This window comes from Notolepis coatsorum (genome assembly GCF_963971535.1).
Source record: "Notolepis coatsorum genome assembly, chromosome: 10".
Classification (NCBI taxonomy): domain Eukaryota; kingdom Metazoa; phylum Chordata; class Actinopteri; order Aulopiformes; family Paralepididae; genus Notolepis; species Notolepis coatsorum.
The window spans coordinates 21148381-21174950 of NC_140174.1; the positions used below are offsets into that span (position 1 = coordinate 21148381).

At 40.3% G+C, this 26570-nt stretch overlaps 1 protein-coding gene across 1 annotated transcript in view; it reads right to left on the minus strand.

Annotated features, from left to right (window-relative positions):
* Positions 1 to 26570, minus strand: part of LOC311235096 (structural maintenance of chromosomes protein 6-like) — a 98996-nt gene that overhangs the window by 60427 nt on the left and 11999 nt on the right. The window contains 12 exon segments of the mRNA XM_084322444.1: positions 821 to 981; positions 1445 to 1559; positions 7372 to 7573; positions 10969 to 11147; positions 12780 to 12944; positions 16033 to 16121; positions 17198 to 17344; positions 20563 to 20661; positions 22496 to 22615; positions 23337 to 23438; positions 24183 to 24263; positions 25417 to 25478. Coding sequence (XP_084178570.1) covers positions 821 to 981; positions 1445 to 1559; positions 7372 to 7573; positions 10969 to 11147; positions 12780 to 12944; positions 16033 to 16121; positions 17198 to 17344; positions 20563 to 20661; positions 22496 to 22615; positions 23337 to 23438; positions 24183 to 24263; positions 25417 to 25478 — 1522 coding nt within the window.

Genomic DNA, 26570 nt, shown 5'->3' on the forward strand with positions numbered 1-26570 from the left:
GCGTCTCCTGCATTGGTGGCGAGCGCCTTGCCCACTACACCACCTAGCCGCCCATCATCCATTTATTCTAAATTTTGTTTGGTGTAACATGCAAAAAGGGGACATTTTTAATAGACCACGGCCCTTTTTGGGTAATAAAATTATGCAACCAAAAAAAATGTAATACCGTAATTTTCGGGACTATAAGCCGCGCCTTTTCCCCCCATTTTTCGACCCTGCGGCTTATATAACGGTGCGGCTTATATGTGACTCGACGTGACCAAACCCGAAGATGTAAAAATCGAAATATTGCTTTTTTAACTGCATTGAAATGTTATTTATCTGTTCCCTTATTTGCTAAACTTAATACAACTTGTAAATGAGTTAATTCTTGTTATTTGTCCGACAGTATTGTGTCCCAATGCTGGTGGGAAGACTAATTAAACATTAAAAGAAGCATGTTTAGATTTTTTAGTGTATCGTATATCGAACCGAAAACTGTTAGCCCAAAACCGTGATACGAACCGAACCGTCGATTTTGTGAACCGTTCCACCCCTAGTCAGAATGTAGAGCTATTTAACACTTATTTTAACAAAATAACACCACTTACAGCATCTTTAAAACATTAGTCAGCACTTATTCATGGTGTTGCACCCACAAAGTACAAGAATAAAAGAGGGAAACTAAGATTCATAAATCACAGCACAAAACACACACAGCCATGTTTCCATGCATTGTGGAGAGTCCCCACGAGTCCACGACATGAAAACATAAATCTTGTTTTCATCACTTGGTGGGAATATTTGGTCCCCACAACGATAGGAAAACAAGAACACACACCTGATTTCCTCCTCTACATCCCCTGTGAGGTAGTTGGGTCTGGACTGGTCAGAGGTGTAGCTGCGGTCGGTGTAGATGGTGTCTCCGTCCTTGGAGAAGGCCTGTGTACAGTTCCTGGGGGGGTTTCTGCCCTGCATGACCTGACGAGCCTCCGTACGATTCTACACAACGACAAACATGATGCCTGATTAGCGTCGATGCAGAGCTAACATAATATATATATCCTTCCTTTCCACATTCTGTATGGGCTGGTTTTCCCAGTTTTTTCTTAATCTTTACATTTTATTTTTAATCACTATTATGTAAAGAGATTGAATTTGAATTGAATATAGAATTATGTGAAACGTGTTGTACAAATAAACTTGCCATATACGCATTTATTTTGTCTAAATAACAAAGTTAATATTAAGTCAAAATTATTTCTGAAATAGTTCAGAAAATAGATTTACAATTTTGGTACTGTACTGTTTATCATACTTCTCGTTACCCTGCAATCCAATACGATGAACATCAATTATCCAACATGTGACTTTCCATACGTCAGTAGATATTGTGATATAATTGAAAGGAGAATAACTTCTGAATGGACCCCCTCCCCCCACATGGCCCAGCCCTACTCGTTACCTTGATGAGCAGAATGCACTCTATCCTGCTCTGATCAATAAGGCAGTTGGCCACGACCGGGTCGTCAATCTCCAAGGCCTGCAGCACAGAGGGATATGTCGGGTGATCCACGGCCCTGGAAAGTCAAATGTAAACAAATGAGTCAACAAGACAACCATTATTTTTTTTGTTTTGAAGAAATCAAAACATTCCCGAGAGCAACCATCTATAGTTCCTCAGATCTGAATTTGTCTCTCCTGATTGGATCAAGTGAGAAGGGATACCAAAACATTTATTTTTGTGTTTACTGCAGAGCGGAGGGACTGGGAGACCCATGTTACTGACCAGACACTCTATATCAGTGATAGCTGTTTACTGCAGAGCGGAGGGACTGGGAGACCCATGTTACTGACCAGACACTCTATATCAGTGATAGCTGTTTACTGCAGAGCGGAGGGACTGGGAGACCCATGTTACTGACCAGACACTATCTACATCAGTGACACACTTAAACAGATGTGTCCTTCAGTTATTGGTGTAAAGTTGTGGAATTCTCTCCATAGCGAGCTTAAGGGATGTAATAGTGTTTATCAATTCAAAAGAAAACGATAAAAAAAAAATGAAAATCAAATGTGATCTGAATAGTGAGATCTTTTCTTTCTCTCTTTCTTTTATTCTTTATTCTTTATTATTATTATTTAATTTTTTTCTTGTTTAACTGTGGATTGCGAGTTTCTTGTATAATGGTATAAATTATTATTTGTGTAAATTAGGTTGTACGCCGACCATTAAGTAAATACTTCTTTAGTTTAGGAATGAGGGGCAGGTAACTATAAGATTTATTCTTCTTCCTGCTCCTTTTGTCCATGGAATGTTATTTATGATTGTGTAATGAAGAAACTCTGATTGTATGATTCCATGTGGCAAATAAAAACTCTGAACTGAACTGAACTGTGATGGCTGTTTACTGCAGAGTGGAGGGACTGGGAGACCCATGTTACTGACCAGACACTCTATATCAGTGATGGCTGTTTACTGCAGAGTGGAGGGACTGGGAGACCCATGTTACTGAGTAGACACTCTATATCAGTGATGGCCGTTGGAATGTGGAGCTATTTAACACTTATTTTAACAAGAAAAATACCACTTACAGCACCATTTACATCCCTCAGGTGACGGTATGTCATGTAAGTTCCTTTTACTTGCCCAGTTGCATTCTATAATATCTACACATCAAATAATATCATATCAATAATATAATATCTACACATGTTCAGCATTAGACTCGGACTCCCAAGATGCAACACTGACCGTCACAGGAAGTCCTTCGTACCAACAGCCATCAGACTGTGCAATGCCTCACTGTGCCTCCCTGAGCAGAGCAACAGTATAAATCCCTGTATCTCTTCCTGTACATTTAACTATAGGTATAGCTTCCTGGACATTTACATTTAAAATGTTACTGTATATTGGACTGTATATTTCAGAATGTATATACATTATTTTAGAATGTATATCTCCGACTGTGTATTTTTATCACCTCTTATTTTTTACTTTTTATTAACTAAATGTTCATTGTGAGCGATGTGGTGCTGAATTTCCCTCGGGATCAATAAAGAACCTGGGGGGACTAACCCCTTGGATCAAATCTGAGGTCACTAGTCTTGGGGTTGTCATAGATTCAGAACTGAACTTCAATTCTCATATTAGCAAAGTGACGAAAACATCGTTCTTCCATCTCAGAAATATAGCAAAAGTACGACCATTTATTAATCAGAACGATGCTGAGAAGCTAATTCATGCATTCATATCTAGCCGGTTAGACTACTGTAATGCACTTTTCACAGGTCTCCCTAAGAAAACCACAGAGAGGCTTCAGCTAATCCAAAACTCTGTAGCCCGACTGCTAACTAGAACCAAAAGGAGAGAGCACATTAGTCCAGTCTTAGCCGCTTTACACTGGCTTCCTGTAACATTTAGAATTGACTTTAAGGTCCTTCTCCTTACATACAAAGCTCTAAATGGACAGGGACCTAGCTACATCGCCAACACTCTAATAAATTACACACCAGCAAGAACACTGCGATCATCAGCTGCTGGACTACTAGAGGCTCCCAGAAGCAGTCAAAAGAGGATCGGTAATGCAGCCTTTATCAACTATGCCCCAAAACTATGGAACAAACTACCCCAAAACATCAGGGAAGCCAACTCGCTAGACATCTTTAAAAGACAGCTTAAAACCTATCTCTTTGCTCAGGCATTTCACTGATAGATATCTGCTACCACCTAGTGGCAAGAGGAAACATCAGGGATATCCTGACACAACTTGTATTTATTCTTACCCTGCCTACTCTTTTACACTGCCTATCAAATTCATGTGTCGGTTATTGCACTTTTTACTTCTTACTGATTTTTAAACTGAATCATTTTAAACTATTCTTATTATTCGCTATGCTCGCTCATGCCTGTTTTTTTTTTTTTTTTTTTTTTTTATATGTCCGTCGGTTAGTGCTGTAGCATTGTAGTAGAACCAGGTTAACTGTGTCCTGGCTGTAGTAGTAGAACCAGGTTAACTGTGTCCTGGCTGTAGTAGCATTGTAGAACCAGGTTAACTGTGTCCTGGCTGTAGCATTGCTGTAGCATTGTAGTAGAACCAGGTTAACTGTGTCCTGGCTGTAGTAGAACCAGGTTAACTGTGTCCTGGCTGTAGCATTGTAGAACCAGGTTAACTGTGTCCTGGCTGTAGCATTGTAGAACCAGGTTAACTGTGTCCTGGCTGTAGTAGCACTTTTTAATTACTGAATAGAGAGAACCAGGTTAACTTTTCCGTCGGTTAGTGCTGTAGCATTGTAGTAGAACCAGGTTAACTGTGTCCTGGCTGTAGTAGTAGAACCAGGTTAACTGTGTCCTGGCTGTAGTAGCATTGTAGAACCAGGTTAACTGTGTCCTGGCTGTAGCATTGCTGTAGCATTGTAGTAGAACCAGGTTAACTGTGTCCTGGCTGTAGTAGAACCAGGTTAACTGTGTCCTGGCTGTAGCATTGTAGAACCAGGTTAACTGTGTCCTGGCTGTAGCATTGTAGAACCAGGTTAACTGTGTCCTGGCTGTAGTAGCACTTTTTAATTACTGAATAGAGAGCCTATTAGGATGCTAGATCCTAATGTGAACCAGGTTAACTGTGTCCTGGCTGTAGAACCAGGTTAACTGTGTCCTGGCTGTAGTAGAACCAGGTTAACTGTGTCCTGGCTGTTGTAGAACCAGGTTAACTGTGTCCTGGCTGTAGTAGAACCAGGTTAACTGTGTCCTGGCTGTTAGTAGAAACACTATGCTTATGGCAGATCAATCAGCATGGATTGTCTGTAAACTTTAATACATGGCAGTTTGGTTTGTTAGAACAGACTGTAATCTTATGCTTATGGCAGATCAATCAGCATGGATTGTCTGTAAACTTTAATACATGGCAGTTTGGTTTGTTAGAACAGACTGTAATCTTCACTTGCTTATGGCAGATCAATCAGCATGGATTGTCTGTAAACTTTCACTTGCTTATGGCAGATCAATCAGCATGGATTGTCTGTAAACTTTATGCATTGTTGTATGCTCGCTCATGCCTGTATTTTTTTATGTCCGTTCCATTTTATAATTTTTATTTTATTTTATTTTTATTTTACTATTTTTAAACTGAATCATTTTAAACTATTTTTACTATTTGTGTTACTGAAAACTGTAAGCGGAGAGCCTATTGGGATGCTAGATCCTAATGTGAAACACTGTGATTCTACCTGTCTATCTTTTTATGCTCGCTTATGCCTGTATTTTTTACTGTTGTGAAGCACTTTGAACTGCAACCTCTATATGAAAAGTGCTATACAAATAAAGTTATTATTATTATTATTAAAGTACTTCTATTCTATTCTATAATAACAAGTTTAATCATGTTGGCTTCCAGAAAGCGGATAGACTCTTTTAACCATTTCAAGTGTCAAGTTTTGTTTTAATTGTCACATATAAGGTACATGCACACAATGCTTGGTTCAAAATATTCAATATGCAAAACTAAAGTACAAAATTCAAACAAATGCAAAACATTCGGCAGAGATGTAGTGCAAATCTTTTAGTAATAAATACATAAAATACCGTAATTCCTCTAATAGTAACCGGGTCTCAATTTACAAGCCGGGTCTCTATTAATGGCCGGGTGCGCTCTTGAGCTAAGCAATTATAAGCCGACCTCCTAATACAAGCCGGGTTACTAATATACTGAGCTGCATACTGAGCTGCTCAGGTAAAGTTACTTGATTTCACTTTGAAAACGTTGAAATGACCAGTGACCACCTGTAATTGCACTGTTTACTATTTCATACAGTACTTGGTTTCAATAAATGAACCCAGTACATTTTACTGGGTTCAAACTGACACAAAATGTTGATTTATTCATTATGATCAGTTTGAAAATTTGAAATATAGGCCTCCCTCTTATACAGGCCTCCTCCTAATACAAGCCTGGTACCCGCTACAGTTGAAACAAATACAAGCCGGGGTTACTATTAGAGGAATTACGGTAGATCAAATATGGTGTAGTGTTAAAAAGTGTCTAAAGTTAATTTAAAGTGAGTGTGTGCAGTGAATGTAGATGGATGGGTTAGTGGTGCATAGTCATTGAGCATTCTGATGGCCTGGGGATAGAAGCTCCTTCTGAGTCTCTCTGTACTGGCCATGACGCATGAAACCCACCAGGCGCAAGTCCTTGCGGGTTTCGTGCGAGAACAGCGCGCGTGGCCGTCCACACCGAGTCCGACTTCAGAGCGGGCGAAAGCGCACGGAGGAAGGCACATTTACATTGGAACAGCTGTAAATGCCTAGTCTATATGCGAAGTTAGTCCCCGTTTGAAGATTTTCTTTTTTAAAGATTTCCAGTTCCAGTGTTCTATTGTCCATTTTGCATGTATAACCAGTTATTATATAATTAATTACAATGTTAGAATTAATTTTAGAATGATGAAATCGGTGTGACTGTACTCCTGAAAAAGTATAGTATGGTTTATTTGTATTGGGAAAGATACAGACACATTAGCTGGTCGAACAACATCTATGTGTGGTAATAATGCAGATATCGAGTGTATTTCTGTGAAAATGCACGTGGCGCACGCCTCTGAATTCAACCAAAGCGATCACATTCGCTTCCCGCCCGCGAGTCGCGCGGCCGGTGTGAACAGAGACGCCTGTTAACATGGGGGCAAATGTGAAGCGCCTCACGCCCTCACGCCTCACGCCTGGTGGGTTCCATGCGCAAAACTCCGGTAGTGCTGGCCTGACCACAGCAGTGCAAAGAGGGAGTTGTTTGGGCAGCTAGTCTTCAACAACTGTGTTGAGTTGTGCTAGCGTTAGGGGTGGGAATCACCAGAGGCCTCACAATACGATATTATAACGATACTTAAATCACGATATGATAGTATTGGGATTCAAAATATATTGCGATATGCTGAGTATTGCGATATTAATATTGCGATATATTGCGATTTATTACCTTTTTTCAACTGCAAAGTAAAACTTTGTCAACATGTTTTATCTAATAAAATAAAGTTGTGAGTCTGTTCATCTCACTTCAATAATTTTTATTGCAGCAAATTGGATTTTCTCAAGCAGACAGATGTAAACACTGTAATCTGTGTTGCATGTACCTGACAAACTGAACTGTTTGTATTACAGTCATATTCCAACTTAACTGAATGCACATGTGTGTGTGGACTACTGTACTATTACAGGTATTGAAATGAACAATGCAACTTCCTTATAATTTTTTTTTTATATATATACACCGGTAAATAAATAATTAAATATCGATACTTGGCGTCCTTGTATCGATACAGTATCGCCACGCAAAGTATCGTGATACTACTACGTATCGATATTTCCCCTCCACCACTACCGGCACCACCTGCCCTCACCTCCTGCTGGTGTCGTGGACGTGCGTCAGGAAGCTGCTGGTGATGATGCTGGGCCTGCGAGCCGCTGTGAACAGCCTGGACATGAGGCCCTGCAGCACCCGCTCGTCCTCATAGTTGTCACAGGCGAAGGCCAACAGCTGGCCCTTCAGACAGACCTCCACTGCCAGGGCCAACTCTGGCTCCTTCAGGCTGATGAGGAAGCCTGAGGGGGAGAGAGGAGCAGAGACTGATGTGAGAAACACAAAAGATATTAAGGAAACTAGGGATGCTCGATATTGGATTTTTTACAGATACCGATATACCGATATTGTCCAACTCTCAATTTCCGATACCGATATATGCAGGGTTCCCCCCCCCCAATTTTTTTTTATAATTTCAGGTAATTAACATTACATATCTCTTGTTGTGGAATTAACACAACATTATGCATACTTTTGACAATAAATAAAATCAGAATTTGTTCTTACTTGCTTGCCTGGGTAAATAAAGGTTATAGAAATGTAAAAAAAAGAAAATAAAAGATTTGAAAACCGATACCGATATTTTCCGATATCACATTTTAATGCCGATATCGGCCGATAATATCGGTAGGCCGATAATATCGGACATCCCTAAAGGAAACCTGAGGGAGAGAGGAGCAGAGTCTAATGTGAGAAACACAGAAGATATTAAGAAACTTTATGGTGTTTTTGTTTTGTGTGATGTTTCTTCTTGACTTGTTTAAAGAAGACGTGTCCGGCCCATGGGGACATTAACGTGTGTTGTCGGGCCTCACAAATAAATTTGATTAGACTAATGTGAGAAACCCAGAAGCGCTTGCTGGAAATTGTGTCCAAGAGCTTCATACACAGGAAGTGGAAGATTTATATTAACACTGAGTGCCACAGACGTGTTATGTCGTAATTTCATGCCCCCCGTTGAGTGCCGACAACGGGAATTGTCGTTTTTCTTTTTATTAGCGATCTGAATTCATATTTCATCAACCGAGTCTCCCGTTGGTACAGCAGCCCCTCTAGGAGCTCCGATGGGAAAATACCGCCCCCTATCGTCTATCCATGTGTAACTGCAGGCCATTCGATTACACTAGTGGATCTGTGGGGGGGGGGAGCCTACTGGCTCCACTATGCTGGCGAGGGATCTGATGAAGAGGGAAGTGATCGCAAGATGGAAAGCAGCCTGGAATATATAATTACAGCAGCCAATAATCAATCAATAAACGCGATCGATATTTGGAATGTCGATCAGGAATTGGAATAATCTTTTTGGAGAACATCTGGTCTAAGGTAAGGAGTCTATGTTACCAGTTTTAGGATAATCAGAGCTGTTTTCACTGAAATAACAGCGCGTCCCGTATGTGTATGTGTGTGTGTGTGCTGTTGAGGAAATAAGATAATCGATTTCTCAGCTCGCTTCTATAACGTGCATAAGTACACATATACTATCGATAATCTAGCGTTTATTTGAAAACGATTCATAAATAGGCCGACAAATGACAACGTGTCTAGTGTATTCGAGAATATTCCAATAAATGGCCTTTATGACGGAATCTTTCTATTTTCCTGAAGTTTGAGAGAACGATAGCTTTTCGAAATGCTATAAAAAGGATATGAACCGATTAAAAAACAATCAGTTTCGACAATGTTGACTGCAAAGAAGTCATTTATAAGCGACGGGCAGATTAGACACACACCCATAATTTAAAACATAGATTATGCGTTTTTAACGCTATCATTGGAGTGGGTGGCGGCATTCAAGGGGGTAAAAAGGAAAACACGGCCGGCACAAAAGTGTTAAGGGGGAGGGTCTTTCTTAGCCTCAACTTCCTTTAACACTTTCAGAGCCGGCCGCGTTTTCCTTTTTACCCCCTTGAATGCCCATCAACCACTTCAACGTTAGCGTTAATATCGCCTAATCTATGTTTTAAATTATGGCTATGTGTCTAATCTGCCCGTCGCTTATCAATGACTCATTTTCCAGTCAACATTGTCGAAGCGGATTGTTTTTTTATCGGTTCATTTCCCTTTTATAGCATTTTGAAAAGTCCTCGTTTTCACGGAAAATAAAAAGAATCCGTGATAAACGCCCTGTACTGGAATATTCTAGAACGTTGTCATTTTTCGGCCTATTTATTAATCGTTTTCAAATAAACGCTAGATTATCGATAGTATGTGTACGTATTCACGCTGGTGCCGCAAGTTGAAAATCGATTCTCTTAGTTCCTGATCACTCGCACAGCCAAACAGCCATATCACACATAGGGGAAAAGCTTATATCTCCGTGAAAACAGGACTGATTATCCTAAGACTGGTAAAATAGATTCCTTACCTGAGATCAGATGGTATCCAAAAAGATTATTCCAATTCCTGATCGCCATTCCAAAAATCAATCCTTTTATTGATCCAATGCTACGTACTGTAAAGACATATTACACGCTGTTCTGATGGTCCACAATGACTCTGAGCGGCTCGGGGTACATGCGTGAGAAGTAAAATGTGGATTCCGGAGTTTTTTTTTCTCATCCATTTTCATTAGTCCATTCCAAAAGGGTGCATTACCATCTGGGAGACGATAGGGGGCGCTTTTTTCACATCTGAGCGCCTGGTGGGGCTGGTTTCCCAACGGTAGACGCGGTTGATGAAATATGAATTCAGATCGCTAATAAAAAAAAGTTCACGCTAATTATCGTGGTGGGCATTCAGGGGGCGGGCTGCTAACACGTGTTATGTCGTTTTGGGCATTCAAAGTGTTAATGTTGCAGTGAATTATCACCGATTACTGTAGAAAACTGTGTGTGGCATCACAAGTGACACGCATAATAATTCTGACAGTGTGTGACAAGACCAGTCAAAACCTTCAAACGTCATTCAAGTGAAACAAGCCTCCTCAGTCTGCACAGATAGTTCACTTCAGCAACTATACTATTGTTGCACTTTACTGCACTTTTTACTTTTGTTTGTTTTAATGCACTGAAAATCTATTCATGAGAATGTGCCGCTTTTATACTGTACCCTTCGGTGTTCCTTTTATATTATATAATTTTTTATGCTGTGCCTTCTTTTTATAGTTTCTTTGTGTACAGCCCTGTGGATTGCCTCAGTATGAAATGTGCTTCATAAATCAAATTTGACTCGACTTGACTTAGCTAGGTAGCTTTAGGGACATTTAAAAGGAACACGCCAACATTTTGGGAAATTAGCTTACAGTCTTCTCCAGAGAGAGAGAGACAAGAAGATAGATACCAGTTTCCTCTCTGTGCGTTCAGTAGAAAGCTATCTAGGCCGCATGTTAGCCTAGCTTAGCACAATGAATGGAAGCGGACAGTGCCGGTTAGCCTTCGGGAGAGGCGTTAGTTGGACAATGCCTAGGCTAACACCTCTCCTGAAGGCTAACCGGCACCGTCCGCTTCCATTCATTGTGCTAAGCTAGGCTAATTTCCCCAAAATGTTGGCGTGTTCCATTAAAGGCTATAAAGAGTGTGGCCTCCGCCACACTGCCTGGGGGGCTTCCCCAGACCACCGCAGGAGCTGAACAGGATGCAGCCGAGGCCTCCGACGCACAGCAGAGCGAGGGCTCCAGAAGACGCCCCGGCGGTCTCACCCAGCGGTCCCCGGGGTCTCTGTTTGAAGTGGCCCTTCTCGTGGGCGTCCTGGATGGCGGCGAGGAGCGCGGGCATCTGCTCTCCGAAGCGTCGCAGTCGGTTGGAGCGGCTGCTCTCCATGTTGTGCAGGTTCCGCTTGCTGCCGTCCAGACTCACCTGGAGCACGTCCTGCTCCCGCCTGACCACCAATCATAATAATAATAATAATCAACTTTATTTGTAGAGCACCTTTCATACAAAAACTGCAGCTCAAAGTGCTTCACAACAGAAACAAGACATAAAGGCATAAAATGAGCACATAAAGTGCAGACATAAAAGCACAGTTTTTCACATTAGGATCTAACATCCCAACAGGCTTGTTTATGGTTTGATTCAGTTAGAAATAGACAATAATAAAAAGAGTAAGATAGAATAGACAGTAAAATAGTGCAATAGTGCAGTGCAATAAGTAGTAGAATAGAATAGAATAAGAAGAGATAGACCAATCACAGGAGAGCAACACATTAGGGCTGTTTCCTCCACTAAATATGTATATATATATACAACCAAGACTCTTCCACTTGTTCATACTTCACTGTTATTTTTTTTTTGCACATTACTGCTCAATTGCGCAGCCCTGTTAACCCATTCAGTGCCAACCATGAGTAGTCGGGTTAACTTGCCATCGCTTGAGTGCCAATCACGAGTATAGTCGGGTTTTAATCGTTATTTGTTTTATTAGCGATATCCATAAATTTTTCATCCATCCAGCCTGACGTTATCATTGGGAATGGGTCTGAGCTTGCAAAGGGCAAATACCGCCGCCTATCGTCTCCCGGATGGTATTGCACATCATTGAATTGGATTGGCTGGGAAAAAAATAAGTCCGGTCCAGGTTTTACTTCTCGGGCATGCAGCTGGATACTTGCATTGACTGGGGGGACTGGGAGCATTGTGGATTATGTGTTTTGGACTATAACATTGGATCAATGGACGCGATCGATATTTGGAATGGCGATCAGGAATTGGATTAATCTTTTTGCATGACATCAGATGTGAGGTAAGGTCTTTATGTTACGAAATCTTGGGGTAATCAGATGTTCCTTTCTCCGCCATCGGAGCGCGCGCGTGTGTGTGTGTGTGTGAGGTTCACGCCGACCAAAGTACGGAGAAGCGATTTTTCAGACCCCGCCTCTCTTCGTACATGAGGACACACATAATATCGATAATCTAGCGTTTATTTGAAAACTATTCATAAATCAGCCTAAAATGACTTGTTTTGTGTATTCCACTAAAGGGCTATTATCGTGTCTTTCTCTGGAATTACTAGAAATCTCCAAAACTATACTCGTATTCAAAACGGTATAAAACGGAAATGTACTGATGAAAAAACAATCCGTTTCGTACATGTTGACTGCAAGCAAGTCATTGATAAGCGACGGGTGTATTAGACCCTTAGAGCAATCATTTAAGATATAGTTTAAGCGTTCGCAAATATCCCTGTCCTCCCATTGAGTAAAGCGCTGGCCTACAAGCCCTAATTTGATCATGGCTCTGAATGAGTTAAATATTCCATCCCACTGAATTGTTATTTTTTATTCTAATTAGTGTATATACTTGACCACATCATGCACAATTGTACAGCCCTGGCCGCATTTTATTTTATAATTATATTCTACTTCTATTTTAATTTAGTTTATATTCCATTTTACCTTTTATTTAATCGTCTGTCCATTAATGTCGCACCAAACGACCAAATCAAACGTGTAAACTACTTGGAAATAAAGCCTTTGTGATTCTGATTAAAAGAAAATATTACACAATTCCCCACCTCATCTTGCCGAACTCGTCCTTGGCGCGGTTGGAGGCCTGCTGGTACTGGTCTATCTGCTGGCCCAGCGTGGAGTCCTGGTGCTTCAGGGCGTCCAGCTCCGCCTGCAGCTGCTCCACCCGCTCCGCCCTCACCTGGCTGTCCGCCCCTGTGGTCTGACTGATGCTGGAGGAGAGGTGGAGGGAGAAGGTAAAGAGAGTTAAAACACGCATTTCCTTCTCTGGGGTTTGAGTCACCAAAATGATGGTCTTTTTCCATAATATAGATAGACTACCGGTATATAACTTTAAATGGTGCATTTATATACTTTTTAAATGTATTACTGTACATTGTACTGTATATTTTTGGCTGTATATTTTAGAATGTATATACATATTTTAGAATGTATATCCCAAACTGTATTCTTATTTGTGATTTTTGACTACCTAAATGTTTATTGTGAGCGATCTATAGTGCTGAATTTCCCTCAGGATCAATAAAGTACTTCTATTCTATATAGCAGCTTTTATCCAAATCGCTTTACAATTTTTTGTTCCTCACATTCACCCATTCACTCACATATTCACACATTGATGCAAGACCATGCAAGGTGCCAACCTGCTCATCGGGAGCAATTAGGGGTTAAGTATCTTGCTCAAGGACACTTCGACACGCTGCCCGGGATTCGAACCAGGAACCTCCAGATTACCAGACGACTGCTCTACCTCCCGAGCCACTGTCGCCCCCTTATCAGTCCTGGACTATGGTGATGTAATTTATAGGCATGCTGCGGCCTCAACCCTTAAATCACTCCGTTGGGAGCCGGTTCTTAATTGTCAGATTCCTGGAATCGCATGCCTCCGTGACTATCGATTCCTCTTATCGCTGCCATGTTTTTCCAACAGTTGCTCATTTTAAAACAATAACGTTAGCGCCACGCATGCAGCCATAGCAGACTATTTGATTCCTTAACTCAATCAGCGCCTAGAGGTCGCTGTTTACCGTGTGGTAAGAAGGCCATCGCTGAAGAATAGGGATACATGGCGGTGTTTGCAGGGCTAAACATTATATTAAATATTATACTATAGCTATGGATCTAATACACACGTCGATTGTCAGTGAGTTTCTTCCAGTCAACATGCAAAAAAACAGATAATGATTTTCATACATACATTTCCGTTTTATACCGTGGTGAATATGAGTATAGTTTTAGAGTGATCCAGTCTAATCCCAAGAAACTCCAGCAAACCACGCTTCAATGCATTTCCTTAGAAATCGTGCCATGTCTCGCCTGATTTATGAATCATTTTGAAATAAACGCTAGATTATCGGTATTATGTTTCATCATGCACGCACGAAAGGGTGGTGAGGGGGGGTTTATATGCTTCGAGCGCCACCAACGGCTTATATTACACAGTACATTACAGACACACGCTGCGATGGTGGCAAAAAAAACATCGGATCAACGCAAGATTGGTAACATATAGTCCTTACCTAGTCTCTGATGTACTGCAATAAGAATAATCCAATTACTGATCGCCATTCCAAATATTGATTGCGGTCGTCTGTCCAACACTTATCCACCAAAACACATGAATCCATGGTGCTCCAGTGTCCCCAATCCGCGTGTTATAACGTTAGTCAAGCCCAAGAAGGAAAACCCGGACCAGACTTCTTAGATCGATGTACAGCCCAAGCCAGAGGGATTCCAATGATGTGCAATACCGGCCGTAAGGCGTTAGGTGGCGGTATTGGCCGTTTGCGATCTCAGAGCCATTCCCAATGATAACATCAGGCTGGATGGATGAATTATGAATGGATATAGCGAATAAAAGAAATAACGATTAAAACCCGACTTTTCTCGTGATTGGCGCTCAACCACCAGCGAGATAACACAACTTTTTTCGTCCTTGGCGCCCAATGAGTTAAGGGCTCGAAATTGCCTGGGTTTTGGTCGCATATGCTCCCGAAATGCTCCCGCTGTTTGACTGTTTCTATGTGCAGTGAAAACTACTCCAATGCTTTGCAACCTAGTCATTAATTTAATTCGGGGTAAACGAATGTTAGCCGCGGAGCTAACGCTAGCTAACCATGCTCAATTGCTCATACACACACACACACACACACACACACACACAGAGAGAACAGCTGATCTGAGTTAAAAAGGGTGGGGGCGAGCGGGGAGGGAGCAGTCTCTCCGGAGCCTTTTCTGTGTGCGTGTGCGTGTGTGTGTGCGCGCTGGTCTTCTGAAAAACCAGATGACCGAGTCAGAGGAATAACGACCTGTTGAATGCAACTACAGTTCAATAGATTAAATTAGTTTAAGAGAATCTCAAATACATTATTTTATTTAAGTGTATAGTTAAAAAATCTTTTTTTTACAGTTTTTGTATTTTTCTGACATGGGGGCTCAACAATAAATGACAATCAGAAATGTCAAGTTGCATGTTGTTATTCTAACCAGCTTAGTTCTGTTGCATTTCCAATTAATTTATTTAAATTATAAATTTATCAGGGATCGAATCGATAATGGAATCGTATCGATAAAATCTCATCAATTCCCATCCCTACTAATGATAGATACGACACGCATCACTGTGTCCTTTATGAGAAGGTTGGTTGGTCCTCGCTGATGGAGAGGCAAGCAAACAAACAAACAAACAAACACTGGTATTTGTTCATTTCTAAAGGCCCTTATTGGTAAACTAACTCCTTATACTACATCATTATTGGAATGGAATTTTGGTACCTATGGAAGCTGTTCTAGTGACCGGCTGGTCCTTAATGTCCAGTTGGCTCTGAACAGGTTCAATCTGAATTTGACTATGATGCCCCTCTAGCTCATGGAATGAACTCCAACAGTCCTTAAAGCTTGAGATTCTATTGCAGAGTTTAAAACCTTAATCTCCAACCTTTGTCAATCAAGTTGCACATGTTTTAATTGATAGTTATCCTTACTTGTCTTATTGTTGTGATTTTATATGCCTTTTTTTTGCTCAACTCAGTATGTACACTCGACGTGACTGTAAATGCGGGAAACCTCAGTTGCCTTTAGAGTTTAAATAAAGGTTTGAAATGAAGATGTGGCTGATGCTTGAGGGAAGAGATATGAAAGAGGTCAATTGAGTAAATAAATACACAGCAGATGGGACTGTGAAAGAAAAGCAAGACTGAATGCAATGCATTTATTACAACAAATGAATGGGTGAGTAAAATAAGGAATATAGATTCCCCAGAAAGAAAAGCCCAGGAAAAGAGTAATAAGAAAAGCAACCTTAATTTGAGCTCATCTATTCGGGAGGCGAGCTGGGTCTGGTCTTTCTCCAGGTCTCTCAGGTTGGTTTTGCACCTGTGCACGGCAGCCTGAAAGATGCATATATGTATTAGGGATGGGATAGAATATTTGATCTTAAAGGAAAACCCCAGCATTTTGGGAAATTAGCTTATTTGCCATCTACCCTGGAGTTAGACAAGAAGATACATACCTTTTTCTTCTCTGTGCATGCATTAGGAGTAGGAAGGCGTTGGGAGCTAGGCTAATGGAGGAACCTACTTCCAGTGACTGATGCTAAGCATGCACAGAGAAGAAAAAGGGTATGTATCTTCTTGTCTAACTCCAGGGTAGATGGCAAATAAGCTAATTTCCCAAAATGTTGAAGTTTTCCTTTAAGAACCAGCAATTTTCGAATAGCACATCCCTAATATGTATCATGTCAATCACATCATAGGGAGACCACAATATATATGGTTAACCCTTTCACTACCACTCTACCAACAGGTTAACCCTTTCACAACCACACTACAGAAGGTTAACCCTTTCACTACCGAAAGGTTAACCTTCTGTAGTGTGGTAGTGAAAGGGTTAATGATACAAACTAAAACGGCACCGTGCAAAACATCACAGTGACAGAAGTACATTTATAGAGTTTGTCGTCATTTACTTGCAAGTTGCTCTGGATAAGAGTGTCTGCTAAATGTCGAAAATGTAAACGTACAAAGCTCTGTGTTGGTTTACACTCCACCATGTCAGGGATGAATCAATCGTGCAGTCTTGGTTGCCCTGGTGACTGAGGAATTAGCTGCTCATTTAAAATCAGGTCAGTTTATCAAGAGTTTTGTTTTAGCCGAACCTGGAACTCCAAGATTAATTCATTTCAAATTCAGCTCAGGCCTGGTGTTGACACTAAACTAAACGGCCAAGCTGCTTAAGTAAAAATAAATTGCTATAGCTTCTAAAAAAACTATGTTCACAAAAACATTCCCCCCCCCCCAATCTCTATTTTAAGTCAGGGTGGGACACAAAGTCTCCACTGAGGTTAAGGTAAAGGATGGGTTTCTCAACAACTTCTTAGGTGAAAATGGATGACTGGTTTCCAGCGGTGCAGCTTGGCCAACGAGTCACAACCCAGGTCTGGGTGACATGTCGGTTGAACTCTGACCTCTGCGGCCTTGAGGGGGTTAGTGCGTCTCTGGGCTTCTGCTTTCAGTGCGGCACCCTGGGGCTGGAGCTCCTGGAGACGGAGAGTGATGCCCTCCAGCTGGTCGTGGATCTCCTTGTACTTCCTCTCAGCCTCCGCTATCTTGTCCTGCAACAGGAACAGGGAGTGAGGTCAGAGGTCAAAACCAAAACCCATCAGAGTGATAGCAAAAACATTCGGTGTGGCGAAATCAACGGTTTGGTACATTCTTAAAAAGAAAGAACGCACTGGTGAGCTCGGCAACACCAAAAGACCCGGAAGACCACAGAAAACATGGATGACAGAATAATTATTTCCCTGGTGAAGAACAACTCCTTCACAACAATTGGCCAGATCAAGAACACTCTCCAGGAGGTAGGCGTATCTGTGTCAACAGATCAACAATCAAGACTTCACCACCGGAGTGAATACGGAGGGTTCACCACAAGATAATAATACATTTAATTTACAGTATATAGAAAGGTGCTTAAGATGTAAACCATTGGTGAGCCCCAAAACAGGAAGACTTAGATTAGAGTTTGCTAAACAATATCTAAAAAAGCCAGTTCTGGAACAACATCCTATGGACAGATGAGACAAAGATCAACGGCGTTTCACAGTGCAGATGGACAATGACCTGAAGCAGACTGCGAAAGCAACCAAAGAGTTTTTTAAGGCAAAGAAGTGGAATGTTATGCAAGTCAATCTCCTGACCTGAATCCAGGTTTGAAGACAAAACTGAAGGGAAAATGCCTTAAGAACAAGCAGGAACTTCAAAACCAATTAGAAACTGGCCCGGTAAATGTCCAAACCCCCACCCACCCAATCCCCTCCAATGTACAGTTTCTTCCCCCTCGAATGTATATCTCTTTCTCTCAAACAGTACTGTCTATTTGTATATCTTGTATGTCATAAATGTCTGGATGAAACAGTCTTCAAGCCCGATCTGACTTTAAAGTGCTACTCCTCACCTACAAAAATGTAAATGGGCTTGCACCGCTCCATCTATCCGATCTCATCTCTCGATACTCGCCCGCTCGTGCTCTGCGCTCACAAAATGCGGGGCTTCTATCGATTCCTAGGGTTAAAAAGAAATCCGCCGGCCACAGAGCCTTTGTCTACCGCACTCCCTACCTGTGGAACAAATTACCTGCCATCGTCAGGGGCGCCTGCTCTGTCGAAGCTTTTAAATCCCTGCTTAAGACCCATCTTTTCTCTCTCTCCTTCAACCTACCCTGATCTCACCCCGTCCTATTGCTAGGTTTTAGTACGTTTTCCTTACCTTTGTGTGGGGTATGTCTGGGAGTGTTGCATTTATTTATTTTGCATTTATTTAAAAAAATGTTGGACCTTATGGTGTTCTTGTTTTGTTCTTGACTTATCGTGATGTTTCTTCTTGACTTGTTGTCGGGCCTTACAAATAAATTTTATTTGATTTGATTTACTGTGTATGTCATGTCATGTCATAAATGTCATGATGAATTGAAAATGGGGGACCCTGATGTAAACGAGACGAAAGTCTTTCTCTGGTCTGCATCCCCTTAACAATTGTTTGTATCGAGCCGTACTGTATTGTACCCATTCTGCAATCTGTTAATAAAGTCTTCAATCAATCAATCAACTGAAGACAGTTGCAGTAGAGGCCTGGCAGAGCATCACAAGGGACAGAATCTCAGAGTCTGGTGATGTCTATTGGTTCCACACTTGACTGAAAAGGATTTGCAACCAAGTATTTGTTTTTTTTCAAGTTCATTGTGGTGGTTTACAGACACAACATTGTGAAAATTGTGTCAATGTCCAAATATTTATGGACCCGCTTGTACATACAGGAACTAACTTTTGTCAACCGGGCACAGTGGTGAGGGGATTCAGAAAGTCCAGGTTAGCAACATTACCACAGGTGGGTAGTTAAAATGTACATACAAGCCACATCCAACTAGTGTTGTCAAAAATATCGAAGTATCGATACATACCGATACTGAATATTTAAAACGGTTTCGATACTCATTTCCCGAAATACCGATACTTTCTGCAGTATCGATACCAGCTGGTTTGCTCCCGCAAGTTGTTGACAGACAGACACGCTGCTGTCCTCCTCCTCCTCAGAGACCAACAGACACAAGCTGCAGCAGCCTCCTCCCCCTCACAGACGCGTCAGACCTGTCTTCAGTTTGTAAACAAAGCTATTAGCTAACGTTAGCTAGTCCGTTAGCTCCGTCCGTTAGCTCCGTTAGCTTAAGCTAGCTAGTTGGCCACCTTTATAATTACTTCATGGAAACGGAGTAACGTCAAGCCGAGCCCACCCACACTACACCAGTACACGCATGAACTCGACACATCGCTACCCCGTTTCCAACGTTAGGTAGAGCCCATCCATACTACACTACTACACGCATGAACACGACACAACGCTACCCCGTTTCCAACGTTAGGTAGAGCCCATCCATACTACACTAGTACACGCATGAACTCGACACAACGCTACCCCGTTTCCAACGTCAGGTCGAGCCCATCCATACTACACTAGTACAAAACTAGAAAGGTGCGCTCAGTAGGTGGCAGTCACACATTTCTTCTCTCACTTTTTAAAACAAAGGGTTTTAAAAGTGTATTTATCTTCTCGTATAGTACCAGAGAGAATCTGAGGAGAATCAACCAGCAACAAAAGCAAAATTAGTTAAAAAAAAAAAAAAAATAATAATATTATTATTATTATTTTATTTTTTGGTATCGAAATGGTATCGAAGTATCGATACTTTTCAAGGTATCGTATCGAAGTCGAAATTCCAGTATCGTGACAACACTACATCCAACACACCAGCACTTGGCTGATGGCTACTAGTATTATTCTATGCATGTACTGTATGTACCATAGAGTTATTATTAGGGATGTTCGATGTTGGCTTTTTTACCAATATCCGATATACCGATATTGTCCAACTCTTAATTTCCGATACCGATATCAACCGATATATGCTGGGTTTCACCCCCAAAAAAACTGAATAATTTCAGGTACCGGTAATTAACATTATCTGTTGTCGTTGGAATTAACACAACATTATGCATACTTTTGACAATAAATAAAATAAGAATGTGTTCTTACTTGCTTGCCTGGGTAAATAAAGGTTAAATAAATGTAAAAAAAATAAAATAATAATAATTATTTTCTTTTATTTTTTTATTGAAAACTGATACCGATCATTTCCGATATTACATATCGGCCGATAATATCGGTAGGCCGATAATATCGGACATCCCTAGTTATTATACAGTAGGACTGTATGTACCATAGAGTTATTATACAGTAGGACTGTATGTACCATAGTTATTATACAGTAGGACCTAACCTTCCATTCGTCCACCTTCTGGTCAAACTTCACCGTGGAGCGCTCGTCCGACTCCAGCTTCTGTCGCACCGGCTCCACCGCTTTCTCCATCTCACCCACCTGGAGGAGAACAGCGCGCCATGTGTCAAACCAGACGGGGATCGAGAGACGGACACGAAATTCAACAACTCCCCTGAACAATTGACAAGCGATTCAATTAAAAGTGACAGTTTTTATTTTTTTTACACATTTGAGTGCAGAATTTTGCATACGTCATATTGAACGATGAAGACTAGAAATCCAGTTCAACGTTGCGAGTCGTGTTCTGTGTGGTTGTGATTGCAGCACCACAGTGTGTCTGTAGTGTTCAGTGTGTCTGTAGTGTTCAGTGAGTCTAATGATTTTATGAATGATTTTATGTCCTTTTTTTTTTTACAAAGCATAGTAGTAGAACTTCCAAAAAAACAAAAGAAATAAAATGACCCGAAAATTATACTATTTACACAAAAAATAAACATAATTCAGTATATCATTTAGCAAAGGTTACAAACGTTTCATAGTTGTACAAAACGTATACACATTTATTTATGTATTCTTTTTTTTAATACTTTCTTTTTTTATATATATAATATGTTTTTCTTTTTCCCTTTGTCACTATTTGAACACAGTTATGTTATAGATAAAATATAACTAGGATAATAATGAGGTTTTATATTTATGTATCACCTTATATTTGAGTAATTTCTTAAAAGTATGTAGAGAACTACACATTTTTACTTCTTTGTCAAAGCTATTCCATAATTTTGCCCCTTTAACAGATATACGTCGACTTTTTATATTTGTCCTTGCCTTTGCGATATTGAATACACAAGAATACACAGTGCTCAGTGTGTCTCTAGTAGGGCTGAGCCCAAAGGTTCTGACCTTCGTTCGTTACGTTGGCATGCCCGCCTCTCTTGGCTTAATGTTGAAAATAGATTGTCTTTTAATATACTTGTGCTGTTCAAGTTGGTCATGAGCAGTAAAACTCCTGTTTTTATACATAATCAGATTGTTTTTAGTAATACTGTGCACGAGCATTACACTAGAGGTTCCAGTAGTGGGCAGCTTGAATTGCCAGGTCCTAGAACCAGCGCTTTGGGGAGATCTTTTATTTTTAGAGCATTAACTCTTTGGAATGGCCTGCCTCGGAACCTCTGCTGCATTTACAGTAGATTCACTTTTAAAAAGAATCTTAAATTGTTTTTAAATTGTTTTTAACACTGTAAAGTAATTTTTTGTTTTTGTTTTACACTAATGTAATTTTAGCTATCTTAATTGTTACAGTAGGTTCATTATGCATTGTGTGTACTGACTTTTAATAATTTTGTTTTGCAATAGTGATTGTTTTTGTATGTTTTTTTGTGTGTGGACCCCAGGAAGACTAGCTGGTTGCTATCGCTCCAGCTAATGGGGATCCCTAATAAAATAAAATCAATTCGAATTCTAAATCAACATTAGAATTTTTTTTATAAAAAAAAAAGATTAGGCTACACTAATATTATAGTATTAAAACTCTTATATAATATAAGAAGTATAAAAATATAAAGTTATATTCATTAAAGAAAGTTGATTTAATGGGGGGGGAATACTAATTTAATCAGATTAATCACTTTATTCAAATTGAGGATTTAGTTTGAGGATATTTATGAGACAAAAAAATGTATTAAAAAGAAATTCTTTTGGAAACAATTTTGTATTATTAAAAACGAAGGAATGAACGTCCGTTGAAAAAACCCTGACGAAGTTCGAAGCCCAAAAACAGGCTTCGGGGAAACAGCTCTAGTCTAGTGTTCAGTGTGTCTGTAGTGTAGCTCAGTGTGTCTGTAGTGTAGCTCAGTGTGTCTGTAGTGTAGCTCAGTGTGTCTGTAGTGTAGCTCAGTGTGGTTGCGGCACCACAGTGCGTCTGTCTCACCAGAGCCCAGGCCATCTGCCCATTCAGGTTCTCCAGCTCGGTCTGCATGTCGTCCAGCGACGCCAGGCTCTTATAGCGGTCCTCTTTCTCCAGATACTTCTTCTTCATGTCCGCTAAGGTCTGAGACGCAGCAAGTCGTGTACATTTTAGCCACAGTGACCATGATGAGGGGAGTGCTGAGAGAAATCTAGCTATGGCACGTCGGGGCTCGTGTCCATATAGCGCTTTTCACCGGCAGAAAGGCGCTGGGATGAAGCGCTTGCAGTGAGAGAAAAAAAAGCTGACAGACTAGCATTCTTGCTTTTGATTGACATTATCCTTTCGTTATTTTATTGTTTAGAACGGACACAAGCCCTTATGCTGCATTCACAAATCAATTCAAATGTATTTGTAAAGCCCGAAATCACAAGGCAATGCAATGCCCCCACGGCTGTACAAGTCTTCTTTGAACAAGTCAAAAATAAAATAAAAATAAAAAAATATGCGACACTCTCAGACATTCCCCAAATGAAGATAAGGGAAAAACTCACTAAAAACCTAGCAATAAGAAAAAAGCACCACAGGCGATGTGGAGGAGAGAAACCTCACATGGGATAATGTAGACGGCAAACAATATAATTGTAGTGGATGAGAGCAGGATGGTAAAATTAGGGGAGGCCAGCAAAGAACGGCGGCAATGTCACACTAACTCACCCATTCCTAGAGTCAGTCATTCATTCACACGCCACTCTGCCCCTAGTGGTGGCTCAACGGTATGGGTGTTTAGGGTGGTTAAGTATATACACTCTCTAGTATGGGTGGGTGGTTAAGTATGTACTCCATAGTATGGGAGTTTTAATACCTCCTTGTGTTGTTCCATGAGGTCCTGAGTCACGTTCTTGGTGGACTTGATGTGGACATAGTCCTCCTTCATCTGCTCCAACTGGGTGGCTTTCATGAAGAACTGCGGGGGATGAGAGATCACATGTAGTATCCAGTACAGATACTGAGGGGGATGAGATAGTTCGCTTTAGCAACTATACTATTTTTGCACTTTTGTTTAGTTTGTTTTAATGCACTAAAAATCCATTCATGAGAATGTGCCGCTTTTATACTGTACCCTTCTGTGTTCCTTTTACATTATATCATTTTTTATGCTGTGCCTTCTTTGTATAGTTTTTTTGTGTACAGCCCTGTGGATTGCCTCCGTGGATGAAATGTGCTTTATAAATAAAATTTTACTTGACTTAGCTAGGTATAGCTTTAGGGACATTTAAAAAGGAACACGCCAACATTTTGGGAAATTAGCTTACCGTCTTCTCCAGAGAGAGACAGGAAGATAGATACCAGTTTCCTCTCTGTGCGTTCAGTAGAAAGCTATCTGGCTGCACGTTAGCCTAGCACAGCACAATGAATGGAAGCGGACAGTGCCGGTTAGCCTTCGGGAGAGGCGTTAGTTGGACAATGCCTAGGCTAACCGGCACTGTCCGCTTCCATTCATTGTGCTAAGCTAAAGAGACTTTGAGTTGCATGAATTGGGTATTTCTGTATATCTAACGCCACAGTTTAAAGGGGCGGTTCATTCAAAATTACAAAATTAAAATTAAACAAAAACAGGAGAGTAATCACAGTCCAAGTCTGTTAATTATCCAGTAATCATCTTTCAGTCCATTTTACCACAATCAAAAGGGAGGGCGGATAAACTCACCTTGTACTTGTCTCCCTCTCCTTTAGAATTTAGGAAGTGTTTGCTCATCTCTTGAGTGAGAATTGACACTGGGTTGTTCACCTTTGAAAGAAAATAAATAATATTATATATATATATATATATATATATATATATATATATATATATATATATATATACACACACACACACACACACACAGTGTATATATCTATACATATCTCTAAGTTTGTCATCAGAAGATTATTTATAGTCTATGGGTACAAGAATAAACAGTGTCATGCTGTTTTCATGACCTGGAAACAACTAACGTCACAGTGACCACTCTTATTGTCTGGGACCAAATACGGCCACGCCCCATTCCCAGTATAAAGTGGGAATCTCTAGAATGGGTTTCGGGCGACGCTGTATACGGAAGTGGCTCTCAAGGTGACGATTAGACAACACTTTCTGTTGTCAGTAGATGGCAGCATTGGTTTAAAATTAAAAGGTGAAAATGTTGAAAACTACATGAATACATTTCCCAAGATCCTTAGCACAGGTCACAGGTCACTGGGATGTGTCTATTCTTCGACCTGATCTGAACAGCGGTAAACTGTTTACTGCGACCTCGGTATAGCGACCGCGAATGGTAAACTAATTATCTTACAGGTAGCGTTACATATGTTGTCTAAAGGGGGACATATGGTACAATTTAAGATTTTAATGAGAATCGGCATATAAAAGGACAACATAAAGCATCGTTAATTTGTAAGAAACCTCAATGAAAACGGTAATATTCGCTATTGTTATGAAAATGTGCTAGAATCCTATAAAAATGTGGACGCATTTGGTCTACGTTCCGTTAGTAAGTAAGAAGAATCCAGCTACTCTAAAAACTGTGCAATGTGCTTGATGAAGGTGTGTTGGTTTTCACTGTACAAATAACAGAGAAATATATATTTTTTATTTCTTAGAACATCCGTCTCTAAGGCTGCGGTCACACTGCAAGTCCTTAGTTCTCAATTATGATTTATTGCTCAGATCAGATTTTTTTCACATACTTTTTAAATGTGGTCAATATGAGATTCCAGTGTGAACTGGTCTCGCTCCTAAAAAAAATCTTGAGTCACATATGAGCGAAATAAATCTAATTTGGGCCACTTTCTCTTGCAGTGTGAACATAGCCTGAAAGCATTTTCTCCCTTGCAGCCCATGAATATAAACTAATTGTAAACAGGTGAAGGCGAGTGTGAATGGGTGAGAAGAACTATACCTGAATATTGAAATGATCCAGAACAGACAAGAGATCTTCCTTTCTGGACGACACAATGTGACCTGGAGGACAGGACAGGACCATGTCAACAAACCCCACGTCTTTTCAGTGCAGCGTGTACCCAAGTGACATTTAAAAAGGGAAATTCCAGCACAAGCTTTCATACCAACTCAACAGACGGATGCAGACACACATTGACGAAAAAACAAAACTGTCCATCTGTTCTAGAAAGAGATAGTTACAGACTATGTTTAATTTAGTTTAATTTCACCATTTAATTAACTAGAAGTTAAGGCCAATGAGAGAATATATTATGCCTCGCCGCCCCTGTCCTTCGTCTTTAGAACCTGGCTGAGACTGTTGTATTAGGGCGGGCCATACTTTTTTTTTTTTGGAAAATCAATCGAGTGGGGTGTCTAAAATACGTGTTTTTTTGTGGGGAATTCAAATATGGGATTATTTTTACAATCGGATAACTCCTACCTACATTGTTTTGGATTTCAAAATGGCCGATTTGACCATTTTTCACCCCTTGGCCATACATGGATGCCAACATGAATCTTAAGGAAATCCTAACATGCAAGGTGTCTAAATTATGTGTTTCTTAATTGGGAATTCAAATATGAGTTCATTTTTGGGATAGGATAACTCTAACCTACATCATTTTGGATTTCAAAATGGCCGATTTTACCATTTTTCACCCCTTGGCCATACATGGATGATAACATGAATCTGAAGGAATTCCTAACATGCAATATGTCTAAATGATGTGTTTCTTAATGGGGAATTCAAATATGAGGTCATTTTTGGGATAGGATAAATATAACCTGCATAATCTTGGATTTCAAAATGGCTGATTTTACCATTTGAACCCATTGGTATTGTATTACAAAATTGCAAAGATAAAAAATATATGGGAAATCATTTATAATGACAAAGCCATCAAATTTATTAAGTATATAACTGGATACAACTCCAAAGATCAATAATAATAATAATACTAACAATAATAAATTGTATTTGTAATGCACACAAACACCTAAGTGCTAAATCTCGATTTCCTGACTTCTTGAACTTTGCCAGGTTCCAATATCTTGATTGGACTCATTCTTGGATGGCAAGATCTCCTACTGTACTGCTTTAGCCACCAACCT